General features: G+C 40.3%; 1 protein-coding gene across 2 annotated transcripts in view; it reads left to right on the forward strand.

Moving 5' to 3' along the window:
• The window catches only part of ARMC3 (armadillo repeat containing 3), a 50,970-nt gene extending 39,952 nt beyond the window's left edge, over positions 1-11,018 (forward strand). The window contains exons 13-17 of one of the 2 annotated variants that reach the window (XM_086466744.1): positions 17-117; positions 1,188-1,280; positions 6,490-6,687; positions 9,133-9,295; positions 10,809-11,018. In XM_086466744.1, the coding sequence (XP_086322870.1) occupies positions 17-117; positions 1,188-1,280; positions 6,490-6,687; positions 9,133-9,295; positions 10,809-11,018 (765 nt within the window). Of the gene's footprint in view, positions 1-16; positions 118-1,180; positions 1,281-6,489; positions 6,688-9,132; positions 9,296-10,808 lie in introns of both variants that reach the window. The other variant, XM_086466743.1, reaches the window with a different exon arrangement.
• Positions 11,019-16,742: the final 5,724 nt, after the last annotated feature.

Here is a 16,742-nt window from a genome sequence, read left to right on the forward strand (position 1 = left end):
GCTAATTTTCTTGTAGATAAAACGTGGAGTGAAATTTTTATCTTTGGAGGAACTGAGTATGCAAGAGCTTACTGACCGTCGGGCCATAATCTTCATTAATGCCAAACCACAAAAAGAGTGAGACACGTTTGATCTACTAGAATTTATTGCAATAGCTCATCTTTTCCATCGATTCCACTATTGTTCCACTGTTGTTTTCAGTACAAACTTCATAGTATAGATATATATATACAAATATATAAAATAGAAAGTTCTGTTTTAATTCCAGCACAGTGCTTCATGTCCTAGAAGGCAAAAGATTCATCCTTTATAAAATAAGAATTTGGAAAACAAGTTTTTCCCCTCTAGACAGAAAAGATTTATTCAGTTTAGATGTTTTTCTTAACTTAGCCATTAAGACTCATTCATTTAAAACCCTTTGATTCCTGATGGTGGGACACCCAGTGTTTTATTAGTTATAACAAAGCTTGTTATCTAAGCTGAATGTCACGCGACAATGAAACCTATGATTTGATGATCTTCTTGTATGGACACGAGTGGAATTTTAAGTACAACATCCCAAAAGGCAGGACAAAGCCAAGCATCAAGTTTTCAAGCTTGATAAAGAACCTGTGTCCAGTTCTTCTCTGTTTAAGTTGAGGCCAGCCTAACAGATCTTCTTAGATTTGAATGCAGGAAGTTGGTACTGGGCTTGTTTAACTGGGAGTCATTTCCTGTAAATAGTCTCACAGATCAAAGAATGCTCTTCCAATATTTTGCAAGTCCAAAACCTTCTTCTCTGTCAACACATCACATATTTGGTTTACAGTATCATTAGCTTCCCTTTTAAGCTTGTATATGACACCATAAAGATGTCTGAGAATATCTATGACAAATTAAATTTCCATGCTCTTTGTTGATCCCTAGAGTTGTCTTTAGCAGGTTTTCTTTCTTTGACTTTGATACAGGTTCTTGCCTTTGCACCTTGGCAGCAGTCTTAGTCTCCAGTTACCTTTGTGTCTGTCATTACTTCATTTTTTGATCCCTGAGTCAATACCTTGTTTATTAGTGGTTATGTTATTTCTTCCACTTATATACTTCCTGTGAATATATTTACTGTCCTTTAAAATCAGAACTCCATTTTCAGAGCTTAACATGCAAGTACTAACTCTGCAAATAACACGCAAAAATATCTTGTTCCATTTCAGTCTTGCAGTAGAGGAGGAGGCACAAGATTCATCTTATGAACAGACTATCTTGTCGCCTTCTGTTTCAAGAAAAGGCAGTAAGGAAAAAGCAAGGTATGGCTTTAGGATTTACTAGTTGTCAATGTTCTCTTATTGCTTTAACATTAGAAATAGAATTCTGATTGAAAAGAGTGATAGTTTCTGAAGAGAGTATGAATACTGAAATACAATGTTAAGTTGTATCTTTCTTTCACCTCCTAATTGCAGTAATCTTCCTTTGTCTGTCTTAGTAATTATTTGTTGTCCTTTTCCATGCTGTATTTGAATATCTCCCATTTATTTGGCTTTTTTTCCTTTCAATATCCCTTGGAGACAATGAAATGCTGTTATTTTATGGCTTGACAACCAAGACACAGGGAAATTAAGGTAGAAGTTCTTTCTTAATTTAGAACCTAGACCCACAAAAAGCTCCTACACTGCCTACACACATCCTTATTTCTAGATAAATTTCTTCCAGTGAAATTCCTTAGATGACTGAAAGCTGAGAAGGGTGTGCTCAGAACTGCCCCAGTTTTGACGGCAACAAGCCTAAAAATGCCTCACTTTTGCAGGGCTCCCTCTGATCTATCCAGTACACTGCAGTCCTTTCTGTGGAACTGATCTGGTGGGCATGTCTGCCCATACCAAATGGCTCAGAACCTCTACCTTTGTAGTGGGAAATTAATTTCCTTCTTTTACAGAAAGAGGATTTGAGCCTGTCCGTCCCACCTGCTGATCACAAGATATTTGGGGTTTAGCATTCTCTTTCTGGTTTGTTGTAGCTGTTCATTGATGATGAGGCGTAATGAACAGAGCTTTCCACTTCAGCTGTTAAAGCACTTATCTGAGAGCATAGAGACCATAGAGTTCTAGTCCTTGTCTTGATGACTTTTAATACAAAATACATAATGCTTAGTTTGTTCCTGTGGAAGAAAACTGAACCATGGTCTCCCAACTGTGCTTCATGGAAAACAGCAGCACAACCATGACCACAACGGTGCCTTTCAGAGAAGGCAGGTGTACATGCCTAATTCCAGAGGAATATTCAGGATTCCAAAACCAGTCCAAATAGAGCTCCCTTGCCATCAGTGGGGTCGTATCTAGTCCTTGATAGGAATGTGATGTAACCTACAACTCTCCTTGGCTTTTCTGTTAGCTAACTTAGTGAGTTGACCATTTATCATGCTGGTTTCTGTGGGTCCCAGTCCTGACTCCCTAATTTCCCTCATTTTATGGTGTAGGGAGCCTTGACCATGCCTCAGGGCTTTGAATTCTAGTCAGTGGTGGGCATTACAAAATGCTAAGTGCTGCAAGGTTGGAAAAAACAGGAGAGATGGCATGTCTGTTGTAGGAATTGAAGCACTATGTTTGCAATTTTTAGCATGGAGCTCATCCATGAACTGTGATATGCTACTGTCTGTACAGGCATTTTATTGATAGAGATAATGGTTGATTTCTTAGACTGCTTATATATCTCTGGGTATGTATGTATCTGTGCTTGAGAGGTGAAATCTGCAGTAAGAAAGTAAAGAGAAAATTGGAACCTGCTTTGTGATCTCAATAGTTCAATGGTATCTCCAATGGAGGAAAAGCAGGTGTTACCTGCAACAAAGTTCACTTAGCAAAAGCAGCACTAGAGTAAAAGGCTTAAGGTATTATTTTGTCATGTGTATCAGTTTGTTTAGAACTGACATGCAAATTGTTAACAGATAATAGCTACCATCTGGGAAGGGTTGAGGTTCTGACTTAAATCAGCACCCAGATTGTGAGATTAGTCTATCCAAAAGTTTTTGACTTACAAGGCAGACATTTCCATTTCACTAGTTATCTGGACTGCAAGCACTTCTGCAATTCAGTTTAAATCATTTCGTAGTAGATACCTGAAATGGATCCTATGAATTGCATTGTGGAAGGTTCCTGTTTCAGGACGCAAAAGAGTAAATCCTGCATCTTGAATGTCGTACCAGGCCTGTTCTAGCTTCTGCTTGTTTAGCAGGTCCTAACGCCCAGCAAGCTCTGGTCATGACCCACCGTGCATATGCCAGTTTACTGAAAGGGAGCAGGAGGCAAGGGGAGATATTGAGCCCCGTTTATGTTTGCTCTGCACCAGTGGGAGATTCCTTCATCTCAGGAGATGCTCTAGAGTCACAGACGATTTTGCACAGACTCAGGCAGCAGTGCAGAGCTTAGAGTCCTGTTCTCACGAGGTAATATGTTTGTTTATTGCAGTGCGAGATGAGGATACCCTTGAACAGTTGCTTTTTGATGTAATTTATGTCAATTAAATAGTAAACGACTGCTCTGTTAGCAACCATAATTCCTTCTGAAAGCAAAACATTTTCTTTAGGAAGAAACAAATACCTGGCTCAATTTCCCATAGTAAACTTGCAGGGATACAAAGACTTCTTTCTTCAAGTATGAAATAATTGCTTTTGAATGTCATGATCAAATTGTATGATTTATAACCCCATTGTCATTCATTCTGAATCCATAATTCATACATCATTATTATTATTAATTTGTGAGATGTATGGGAGTTACTTGAAGGTCAGTAGCTGACTCCGAGTCTCAAACACGCTTAGACTTTGTCCTGCATATTTTTTTCCTTTGATCATATGTTTCTGTTCATCATTATTTTGCAAAGTACTACTGAACTCAGTTTAACGCTATTGTTTTGAAAAAGTGATACTACTTTATATAAACCATAGTTGAAAGCTAAGAGAAAGGGCTGTTGTAATTGTCTGCTGGAAGTGTTTAAATTAGATGTAAAGGAAGTGCCAAGTTGATAGTTTGACATATATTTGCATAGACAGATAGCAACATTTTTGATCAAACAGTTGCATATCTGATACACACATTGACTGGGCTAAAAGATGATATTTAATGTAAACTGATAAATGTGCATTTATTCCATGCTATGTTCCAGTACAGCATTTAAGGAAATTATTTCCAATGCTCATTTACTCCTTTCCTAAAGACAGCCAAGGCATTAAGCTGTGCAAAAAAAGAAAGAAAATAGCTGTCATGCCTGTCTTTTGGTGGTAGCATATCGTATTGGCTGCCTTCTGCCTCACACTGCCTCTCTGGTGACCCACTGGACTTTTGTACTGAAGTGGCAACAGGAATTAGAAACAGCTTGGAGACTATTAACTGCCATGAGTTCTCCTTTGCAATATTCCTCTGCATTCGCAGCAAGTATGTCTCACGAGTAGTAAGACAGTTTTGGGAAAGGGGAGTGATTTTTTTATGCTGTCAGAATTCCCACTGGTAAATAAAATGGGGATTAAAAAAAAAAAGGACAGGAAAAGATAGTAGAAGTCTACTGTAATGGTTACTGGTTATTTTATAGCACTGAGCTGTAAGACAGCACCTCCACGTTCTTTATGAGGTAAGTATTAGACAGATATGATGAACTGAAGAGTTGAGGAGTAAGGTAGAGGCAGGTATGGAAGAAAACCTTAGAGCAGCTATTCCGCCAAGGAGAGCATAGTCATACCTGAGAGAAAGAAGCAGCAGCAAAAAAGCCAAAAAAATCACTGTTCAAACCCATCGCTTTCAAGTGTTTTCTTCCTGAAAACTGGAAAGAAGTAGAATAAGAGTGATTCAGGAGCCATTTGAGTAGATAAGAATAGGGAACAAATTCTCCTACTCTAGCGCTGTAGTTCAGCAGGGCACTTTTCCTAGGGAGAAGAAAGTGCTGGGAGGATAGAAGGGGATAGCAGGGCACAAAGAGGGAAAATGGTCAAGGAACAAGAATTATACCATTTGCAGGTTTTCAAAGCAACAGCTTCTACAAGTCAGACACCAGAGGTGGGAATAATTTTTAAACAGGGTTCTTAACCATAATATGTAAGCGTATAAATGGAGAAGTACGTAGCTGCTTAATCTAGCATTGTAAGGTTCCCTGCCTATAGTTAGATAGAGTCAAATTAGACTATTTATTTGCTTTTTTCAAGTGTAAATGTAATTAATAACCAGAATGGTTTATTTAAGACGGTGGTGAATTTTCTATAATTTTAAGATTAAATCTTCATTGGTTATCTTTCTAAAATAATGTGCTTTGTGAAACCTATGAAAAGGGCTTTTTGTGAATATGGTAAATCTCAATAGGTGAAAGAAAAGTTTGCAAAGTACTCTGAAGACAAATTGCTTGAATTAGACTACTGATAATGGTATATGCCCTTCTGCTTTGTCCAATGCCTTCCATCTTAAGAGTGCTGTTCATTGTAAAAATTTTAAGAATAATTTGAAGACCATATAATAATGATAGTGTGCCCTGGAGCCATGTCCTTTATTTCTTTTTTCTTCCTTCCAAGAATGCCAGAAGTATATGGATTTTAAAAAATAAGCCAGAACTGTTAAACAAAAGAAAGAGATTTTGTTATATTTCACAGTAGAATTATTCAGGACTTGCACTGAATAAAGGTACAATGCTTACAAAACGCAAGTTCTATGTGTTCCCACCAATGAGAAATCCTAAGCTGTCTGATTTTGTAGATCTTAGTGATACCTCTTGTAAGATACTGATTTTGTCGTTGCTACGTGTCTTGTGAAATGCACAATATTCAGTCTAAGCAGAACAAGCGTTTCATTTTTACTTCTGCTAGCGCTTATGGTGCCTGTTCAGGATCACAGTCATTTTTCGGATCCTGAGCATCAGTGAAATATGTAGCATGTACAATGGAAAAAAGTCAGCAAAAACACAGACTTCTTATAAAATCTTCATCTGACAAGCCATGTTGTGGTTTGCATAATGCTTTAAGCACACGGACTTGCGACTACAGAGACTCCTGCTTGGCATGTCCTGTCAAGATTTCAGCCATGCTCTTGATACCATTTGTTCCTTTATCTGAAGCCCAGACTTCTATCAGGTAAAAAATCATTGAGGTTCATGATTTTTAGTTCATATCCATATGGAACCAAACTGTAACTGTCTAAAAATGTTTCCTATCTGTATGTAAGTGTCTTCTCTCCTAGATAATCTGTTGTATGGGAAAGGCGTATCAGAGCCGTAGACAAAATAAAATGAGAATTTACAGCAATATTAATATGGAGCTAGTGGCACTTGGTTCCTGCCCATCTCCTGAGGGCATGTTCCACAAGTGTCCTCTACAGCTTTGCAGATTTTGGAGTATTCAATTACCAAGAGAAAATATTTCTCCTACCTTCCCCCGCTGCCCCCAAATCGATTTGTCTGAATGTCCTGTTGCAGAACTACTGTATTCAAATTTGGACATTAGAGATTACAGTATTCTAAATAAGTGTATATTGTTTTCTATGTAAGAAAAGGAAAGGGGAAAAAAGAAGAGGAAAAATCAAAAGAAGTTACTCAGATTACATCTAAAGTCCAGGATGAAATAAATCCAGAAAAATCACATTGGCTACCACCACCTGACTTCATTTTGCTGGATTACATTAATGATGCTTCTAAAACAATTCTACCACTAATTACTACCCGGGAACAGGTTGTGGCTCTTGCACGGTGAGTACCAAATTATATTTCCATAAGTAATGCCAAGAAGTCGAATTGGTAAAATAACCGTTTTCTCACCCAAGGACAACTTTTCCAGTTCTGTTAATTTTCCCATCCTTAATTGGAATCCAAATCAACTTTGGTCCAGAATTTTGACATAATTTTAGATTTTAAGCTTCTTTGTTGTAATTAGTTGTATTTTTTTGAACAAAATATCTCTTACAACAAAAGGGTACACATTTCTCATTTTGAAACTATTCCTATAGACAATATCAGTTTTTTTCACATTTATATATCTGTACTGATCGTTTCCAATGAACACATCGGCTGCATATGGCATACATATCATCAAGGAGCAGGAGAGACCCAGGTGCTGCAGAGCCTAAATCCACCAGCTAAAACCCTAACCTGGTAGTCAAGACTGTTGCAACTTGTATCGTGTCTGTGCTTTCTTTTACAATCTTTCTTGCCTAGTTGGTTTGGAAACCCCTCGGGACAGGAACTTTCTTGTATTTTGTTTTTGCTATAGAGCCAAAAGCATGAGACATTTTTCTAATGTCGTATTTAGGTGCTCTGTAATTAGTGTCCTGATGATTTAATAGTGCCAGAATATTGCAATTGAGAGTGAACAGACTGTTGTTACCAATGTGTGATTCATTAGTTTCACTGACTACTCAGCCTGGGCACCAATCACTGTCATCTTCAAGCAGTGTGTCTGCTTTCATCTTCTCCTTATTTTAACCTTTACTATCATAGCAGTTTCCTTGCTACCTCCCGAATCTGGAGAGTTTGGCGTCAGATCCCACTGAGTTTCACAAAATTTGTTTCTTCTACTAACTCTCATTTGTGGTCTAACATGGTATGAGGAATGACTTTTCTGTTGTTTGCAAAATTTGACAGGACAGATATTAATCCTTAACTCTCCAGCTATGTATAAATCATGCTGTCTTCCTCAAGGTGGAATCCATAAAATGCTCTTTCAAATCTGCTCTTCAAACACACCAGTGAAATACTTGCAGACACACAACCCAGCAAAACAATCACGGGAAATTAAGCAGAATGTTTTCTGTGGGGATTTTTATGTGTATGTTCCATTTTAAGCAGCTGCCTGAATAGCGTGTGTTGAATGGGAAGGGGAGGAGGAGGCAGCTGCAGCAGCCCTCGGCAGCCTGGCAGCTTGAGCAGAGTTCCTGCTGTGCTCACCGGGGAGGGAGCCGGGGTAGATGCAGGAACACGCAATAGTGCTGGCTGTCTCCTTTTAAACAAACGCAGCACATCTTTGTGCGCACACAGGAGTGGTGTGCACGTCGGCTCGAGAAGCTTTGCTGTCTTTACTGAGGGCTGGCTGGAGGCACAAGAGGCACAAGTGGCTGCCTGGAGCCCCCTGCTTCTTCAGGTTCACCCAGTAATTCCCAGCTGCAAGATACCGTGTCTAGCCTGCTCGGTGATAACTCCTGTGCCCATGCTGTTGCAACCGGTACCTCCTCAGGCCCTAGGTTTTGAGAAATAAGGCCTCTGAGGTTGCCTCACATGGTCTGTGCGAGGTGGTCCACAGTTACTGCAGAGGAGGTGATGCAGATTTTAGCTCCCTGTCTGAAGCAGTGGCTTCTGATTCCCATGTCAGCTCTGCAACACCTTGTCCAGAGTGAGAGCCCTCCACAACACTTGTGCCTTTGGCTGGGGATGCTGTGAGGAACAAAGGTCTTTACATACAGGGGCCGTGCATAGGGGAGGTGAAGGCGTGTGTATGAGGAGGTAGGGACTTACAAATCAGGACTTCATCCGTGTGTGCACAGTCACCCAAAAGACATGCTTTTGGCTGTATTTGCACAGAATGTGTGTTCTGATCTTCTGTTTCTGTAACGGAGACACTCTTTTTAATGGATAAATACACACCTCTCACCCCCAAATACTGGCTTCAATATGAGAAAGCACACGTAGAAGTTGAAGTACCCTTTGTGGATATAGTTGCTTTCCTGTGTTTGGATCATTACCTATGGCTTTATTTTTGTCATATATATTCTCATGCCTTAATTACTATTGCAAACAAATGGTAAGGCTGGGGATTGTAATACATAGCTCACGTAATCTGTTGGCTGTAAAGATGAACACTAGCTTCCGAGCTACTTCCTCAGTAATTACACTGTTATTGATGATTTTCTCTGAGGACTTTGTGCCTACACTAGACCACTCCAGAATCTCTCCTGACCATTGTTGCATCTTGGTTTAGGTTTGTGAATAATGTGAATGACCTGAGTTATGGTAATCTGTATTTTAACAGTGAGCATATTTAAAATACCAGTTACTGAATAAAAAAAAAGAAAGCAAACATAGCATATGTATTAGACTTATGTGTCATTCACTTATTGCTTGTATACATTTCATTTTGCTGCATTTTGTGCTAAATACAAGAGGAATTATAGATGTAATTGATCCTGCTATACACTGGAACAGGTTTGTTGCAGACAAGATGGGTGGCCCAATTGAAAGAGACAAACTACGTGACTTCAGCTGGGAACTTCACATAAGTGAAATAGAGTTTGAACTGAAATGCAACGTTGTGCCTGTCGGGAAAGTCAAAAAAGGGACGTTCTGCCACAGGGCTTTACTTTTCAAGGTACATTAACATTTATTTTACAACATAACATATCGATGTTAAATGTATATTATAAACTAAAGTATACTTACATCAGTATAATATAATATTTATATTGGTGTAAAATCTTTTGTATACACTTAAGTCATTTTTCACTAGCAAAGTCAATTTCCCAGTGAATGAAAGCCAGCATCGCTTCTTTCTGTAAACATTCTTCTTGTCATTAAATTGTCTTAAGTGATATCAGGAGAATACTTGATAAATGGCAAAAAGCCAAAATACTTTATCGGGAATCAAAACATTTCACATTTTCTGTAAACTGTAAAATATCGAATTATGCAGCTTCCTTTTTTTTTTCCATGCTGCAAATTTAAACTTGTTGGGACAATTTTTATTTGGTATCTATCCAGTATTCTGTGAGAGTATGTAACAGCTTTTACCTTCTAGTTTCTTAGACTGGGGAGATTAATTTATTCTGTCTTCATGTGACGATGTACTGGTGCAGCCTGCTTATCTGTCCCATCCCTTTTCCTTGGCTGTTGGGTAGCTGGACTTCTCTCCTTCTTGGATGGAAAGGAAAAGAGAAGCAAGGGCCTAGCCTGTTACATGGGGAAGACCTGGGAAACAGTACACAGGAGAAAGAGCACAATCCTAAATTTATGGTATCCATGGGGAGAGAAAGTTCCCGACATATTTTATGGAGGTCTGAGAGCATGAATTAATGGTGCTGAAACAGCACTGATGTTCACTTCTCCTTCACTGTCCTAAGAAGCCTTTGTAGGGATGGATCATCTCTCTTAAAGCCACAGCAGTCTAAGCAATGGAGATCCTTGTCCATTTGTAACAAGTTAAAAATCTTTCAGGACCTCATTCCTTCACAGCAGACGCATTCTGAGAAAGCAGTTTGGTAGCTGGAAACAATTATAGGTCTGTCAGTGCTAGCGCAGCACAGAGGAAAGGCAAGTGTTTCATCTAGCAGGCGCTTGCCTCGTGTTTCATTGCTTCCCACATTCGCAGGGCCGAAAAGCAAGGAGCATGCTTTGGAGTGAAGCAGCAGTCCTCAACTCACGCTGATAAAAATGTTGCATTTTTACACTCCATATTTCGTACTGGCTATATGTGTGCACTGTACCTACACCTCGTTGCTTGAATAGACAGTTCTCCAGAACGTTATTCAGAAATAGGTCTTCCAACTAGCAAAAAACCATTGCTGGGTACTGTGGGTGTTGCACTTCATTTGAGATCTGAAGGACCGGCTGATAAACAAAGGTATCACTGTCTGAAAACAGTTTAAATGAATGTTTTTCATGTTGTACGTAGAATATGGTAGAAATAACATTTAAAACCCTACACTTTTTAAGTAGACCCAACAATAAAGATTTGCAGTTTGGAGCACTTCAAAGATTTACAAAGTCTGTTTCAGGAAAGCTCTTGGCCTTTCAGGTATTTGTTTTCTTTTTAAGCATCTCTCAGCCTTGCTGTGTATCACAGAAGCTACACGTATTAATTGTGATTAACTCATTTTTCTTTCCAGGTGATAGCAGACAGAGTTGGCATTGGCTGCAGTTTAGTTCGTGGCGAGTATAACAGAGCTTGGAATGAAGTTAAATTGGTTGATGACTCTCCTCAAGGAATAGCTGGGCTTCTGCTTCCTCCTCAAGAGTATATTGTAGATCTAATGTTTGAGCCAGGCTTTTTGATAAAACAGGGAAGTGCAGAGGCAGATCAGTACACACGTATCTGATCATCTTGACAAATTTCCCCAAAATAACTCTTTTAAAGATGTTTGCAGTGCTAATATTTTTCAAACATAAGGGGTTTCAGGTCCAGCTATCAAAAAGAAACATATCTGGTATGTTGTCCTAAACACTTAGTTAAATATATTTTATGTATCCAACTTCAATGTTTAGAAATGTTCTTAATTTTTTGGTACTGTTTTAAGAATATGCTGTAAAGCTACAGATTAAAATATGATAGATCAAGAATATTTGGTATGTGTTAACATTATAATGCTTATTAAATAGGTTTAAATTATTTCCAAAATACCGTATATTCCTTTTTGTGTTATGTTCCTTCAAATCCTATGCACATTTATGGGAATTATACATCCATGAAGCAAGAAAATGTGACATCTAGTGAAATAACAAGTCACCTAAAAACAACTGGACAATTTTTTTGTGAACTAACCCAAGAACTGAGAATTAGAAGAACTAAGATAACACTATACTTTCAGCATCTATAGAAAAACATCCCATTTATTTTTCTTGGAACTTGGCAGAGTTAATAATTACAGATAATAACATACTCTGATGAAAGTAAATAGTTTTTCCTGGCACAGGGAATACAGATGATTGATAAGTTATTGCTTGCAATCTCCCTTTAAATTCTTTATTTTTCACTTGAAGATAAAATGGACTCTGAGAAGGTGGCAGTTTTAGACAAGGAATTTGTATTTCCAGCAGCTTTGGGTAACGAGATGTTGCTGAAGTGTTGCTGAAGTGTTTACCTCTAAGGTAAGCGAGGTAAAACACTAGTTGGAACACTCTTTTAAACGCTTCCTGGTGACACCATCAGGAATGTACTGGATTTTTTCAGGGAGCACCACTATCAAGTGAGTTTACTCTGGAAAACTGAGAAAAAGTTCTGCACAGAAGTTAGGCCAATGCAGACAACATTGTGCAAAACGGAATTTCGGAAGACCAGAACAGCAACAACAAGGCATTTACTTCCTGCTCACCAGAAATGTGATAAAAACATTTGGGGTCTGTGTTCTTTTGTTTTTTTAATGTTTGTATAACATTAGTTATAGTCTGTATAGTTATAGTTTGTATAGTCTGCTTTGGTTTGAGGAGGTTTGTGTCTGTTGTATCCATTACTGCTTGTGAGCATGGTCCCACCACTCCCCCTCCTTCCTCCTCGGACATGCAGCATGATTTTCTGGTAGCCCTTTGGGGAACAATTTATCTTTCTGCTGTAAATTCACTTATATGGCCTCATGTTCATTTTTATACCTTATGTTCAGCAGTGCTTTAGACATCAGAATGAAAAAAAACTCTGGAAACAAAATACCCAGTGTGCTAGCAGCCCTGAGTGAAGGTGAGGATGTGTTTCTTATCATTGCTATGTAGCAGGTAGGGGACTGATGAAAAGTGATGCGCTGTCACTGACAGGCATAATTGGGTATGGAAACCTACAACGTTGAAAGTGCAGTAAATGGAAGTAAAATTAGAATTAATTTTCTACTAGCTATCATTTTGTATAGTTTTCCTACATTGGAATTACGTTATTTTATATTGGACACATAATGTTAAAATGTCTTATTCTGTTTGAGGAGATCTTGAAAAACAAAGCAATTTCTCGTTTCTAATAGAAGTCAATATTAAAAAAAGACAAAATGTTTTTAAAAATAAAAATTGGGAAACTTCTAGTATAAGCTTGCTTTACATAGAATTATTAGGTAAACAAATAAAAAAAAAGTACTGCACAGTCTCGTATAATGCAGAATTTGATGATCTATCTGTTAACCTGCTCTGTCCTTCACCTTCCCTCATTTTTTGGTTTTACTCTTTTTGCATCTCCTCTCGAGGATATTTACACACACACAAGCACAAGTGTAGCAGCACACAGCAATGCACATGAGGGGAAAAACCTGTGCTGGCCGTGCATGTGTTCACCCCCTGTTCCTGCAGGTTGGCAGTCTACGTGTTGAGGCATGTCATCCCAACAAGCCGTACTAGCGGGGGTGTGCGGGGATGCTGGGAGCTGCTTTGGAGTCATAACATTGAGCAGAGTAACCCCAGCTGGTGGTGGGAGCCCAGGGGTCTGGAGGGTGACTGGGAAGGCAGGATTCAAGCTCCAGGGTCCTTCCTCCAGGCGTCCTGAGCTCGCTTGCATGATGCTTTGCTGACTTGCTTTTGAAACAACCCCAGGCCAGCACCACTTCCCTGGAGGGGCTGCTTCTGCCTGATGGCAGGACCAGCCAGGCACTGGGGTATGTGTGAGGCACGTGGGCGCTGCTCAGGGTAGTTCAGACCCACCTTTCTGCTGCACGGGCCTGCTGCCATGCGGGTGCTCGGGCTCCGGGGTGCTGGACGGGGAGAGCATCCGCACTGCCACCACTGGGATTTGGCCGTGCTGGAGCAGAACGAAGTCAGTCGCAAAGTGGTTTCGTCTTTTCACCACAGGAAAGAAAACACACTGATAAACATCAGTTTGGTTGTGTCGTTATGAACCACAGGCATTGCTTGGCAGGAAAAAATCCCCCAAATCTATGGCCAGTCTCTCCTCAACAAACTTTGCTGATGGTACAGCACTGGCAAAACCCTTACCACACCTTGACAAAAGACCTCTTTTTCACCAGTGTAAACTATTTCCCTGAGCTACAGAAGCTGAAAATGAGCTCCTTCAATGCCATACGTTGGATCTATGTGAGGCACTTGCAGCCCTTCAGGCCAGAGGAATGCCACCCAAACGCTGAGAAGTGGGGCTGACCGTGCAGTGAGCTCTGGGAGGCAGGACCTTGCCTGCGGATGGCAGGGGTGGGAATTAGCTAAAACATATTAACTACTGAGTGCTGAGCAACTCATCCAAGATGCCGTGAAGCACTATACAGCAATGAAACCACGTAATACAGCACAGATACACACGTACAACTGCCTCCTGGCACATCCAGAAAGCAAAGCCTGTATCACTACAGCTGTGCCAAGGTGCCTCCTCCCTTCCCAGGCAGCTGCACCTCTCCACAAGCGAGACAGAGGGAATCGACCAGAGGACTCTGCTCCAGCATTTCCATGGGCTTTGCAATTCAGCTGTGTGGACTTGGGGCGTGATTTTTTCACACTCTTTACCAGTACAGCTATTACAGCAGAACTTTGCAGATAAATTAACAGCTCTTTAGCCCTCTTAATGAGCTAATTGTCTTTCCATTATACAAGCACTGGCTCTGACAAGAAAAGATAACAGAAATATTGGAATAACTTTATCTGGCCTTCCTTGTCCACTCTTACCCAGGCAGAATTTAGAGTGCAGGTACAGGTAGAGTACGTGCAGAAACAACAGAAACACAGAGGAAGAGACACACACACACACACACACACACACATATCTTGGAAGGGGCATGGAAGAAATGAGTGTATTGGAGACACAATGAGCTAGTAAAAGCTTTTCTGTCATTAAGGAGTGAGCTTATTTGCATGCTAATGAACCAGCTAGTTCTTCCAGCTCATTGATGTTTCACTGACATGCTGAGATGCCATCTATGGAAACCATGTGCAAAGCATAATTGAAGCCAGTTCTTTCTTGAATTTGGATAAATGTTGGGGGAAATACAGCAAGACGAGGAAAGCAATCATGTCAAAGTAGGCAAAAGACCCTGTCGCTCATGCAGCACTTTGCCCAGGCTATACCCACCTGCTCAACCAGGTGCCTCATTCTAGTCCTACCTTGCAAGTGAGCACAGCAGAGGGTTTTGACCCTGCCTTCCAGCAGTCCTAACGCTTGGTCCATGCACGATCGCCTTGCCTATTTTAGAATAAGAGGCCAAAAAGGCTCTTCAGCAAAAGACTGTTCTAGAAAGTGCAGTGCCATTAGGTTTTGCAGGGAGGTCTACCTGAGAGCAAACCTTTTCCAGTTTACATAAAGATTTAGAGCTGTCACTGCTGTTTCTCACTCCCTCATCCATGCTGCATAAAACTGCCAGAAGTAACAAACTCCTCCATAGCATGTGACATCTTTCCCCTTTGTGGTGCCACCACTGTGCAAGTTTGCTTTAAGACATGGTGCTACCTTCTTGTGGAACAGAACCTCCTCCAAAACCAGTTCACCCGTCTGTTGCAAGAAAGGCTGAGCTAACTCCCCAACCAGACACCTCAGTGCATGCTGGTCCCACATCTAAATTGCAGCTCGTAGATGCAGTGTGCCCTGTTTCTTTGTTATTACTCTCTCTTGCTGTTTCCAGATGTCCCTAGATTGTCTTACTGTTTCTGATATTCATCTCTTGTGTTTTCTAACCTACAACCTCCTACAGATCAGCAGTGCTTCCTCGTTATAACAAGGATTTGGAAAAAAACATGCCATAGCAAGTTTTTAATTCCTTTTTAATGTGAACTTCTCTAAACAAGATGCTTTTAGTTACAGAGTTTGAAAGAAGATTCCTTAAAGGCCAGGTGTCAAAAAGGTATTCAAGAGTCAAAAGGCTTTTCAAAATGTCAAGTCATTAGTTTTAATTGGCATTCGGGAACAAATTATGAAAGGGTGGAGGTCTGTTCAGTGTCCCAAGATGTAAGAGATTTTGGTAATGATGTCTAATTTCCACCGTTGGAAAATTAGTGCATTCTCTGACAAATGGGCACTCTTAAGACACAGATTATCTATGGTAGATCATACAGAAGAATCACGTGCTGTGAGTGCCAATTTCTTTTCATTATGCTGTTCTTGCTGTAGACTTCTAATATAAATGAGTTTAATCCTAGATCCACTTGCTGTTAATGGGAGCTGCAGTACCGTAAAGACAGCTAGATGGCTAAATGCTGGCCCTTAGGTATAAATATATGAAAAAAAGTCAGGGGCCATAAGACCAAACATTCAATGAGCTTAGAGCTATTTGGGTATTAAATTCTTTCAGGAATTCCCAATGACAAGACAGCTAAGTGTCAGGAATTAATAGGGACTGGGGCTTTGCAGTGCTGGGCCAAATGCTATGTTGGGTGTAATTATCTCAGTTTCCGCAAGCCGAGCACTGTGTAGCATGAGGTATGCTTCTAAAATGAAAATCACACGAACTGCAGGGTGATTTCAGGATGCAGCATTACATGTGCCAAGGAGCACGTGGTCAGGGTGCCTTCTTCAGAGCAAAACCTCTGATCAGAAATCTGTAGTTATCTGCAGAGGGATTAGTCGGTAGCTTTTGTTACCATGGGATAGAGGAGGGATAAGAAAGGGGCCACCACCAATTTGGTGTGCTGTTGTCACTTGCCATGTATTTGCCAACAACAGAAACACAGCAGGAAACAGGAGCACAGATTTTAGTCAGGTCTGTGCTCAGTTTTGGTGCTGAAATGCCACTGAACATCAGGTATGCTGGGAAGGTGTCTTTGCTTGCCACTCAAAAATTAAAACAACACATGCTAATAATACTAGTAATACCTGACCTACCAGTATTTTTCCCTGCTAGGTGAATGCAGTATGGTGTGGAAACAAGAGCCTGTGTAAATCCAGAGCCTACTCTGATCTTTTCTACCCTCTTCCTACATAGCAAGTATGGACCAAAACATCTTACGCAGCAGCATTGACTCAGTACACTCTGTCTTTTAAAAGGCTCCTAACATAAAGTTCCCATAGAGGTAGTTGTCCCTGCAGATCTGGCCAGTCCTTACCTGACTTGAAGGTGGAGCAGAAGTTTTTGCTGAGCCTGGAGTTGCTCAGATGGGCCCTGGAAAGGAAACCCCAACTCCCGTCCCTGTGGGAGCAG

This window comes from Leptosomus discolor, chromosome 6 (genome assembly GCF_034619465.1).
Source record: "Leptosomus discolor isolate bLepDis1 chromosome 6, bLepDis1.hap2, whole genome shotgun sequence".
Classification (NCBI taxonomy): domain Eukaryota; kingdom Metazoa; phylum Chordata; class Aves; order Leptosomiformes; family Leptosomidae; genus Leptosomus; species Leptosomus discolor.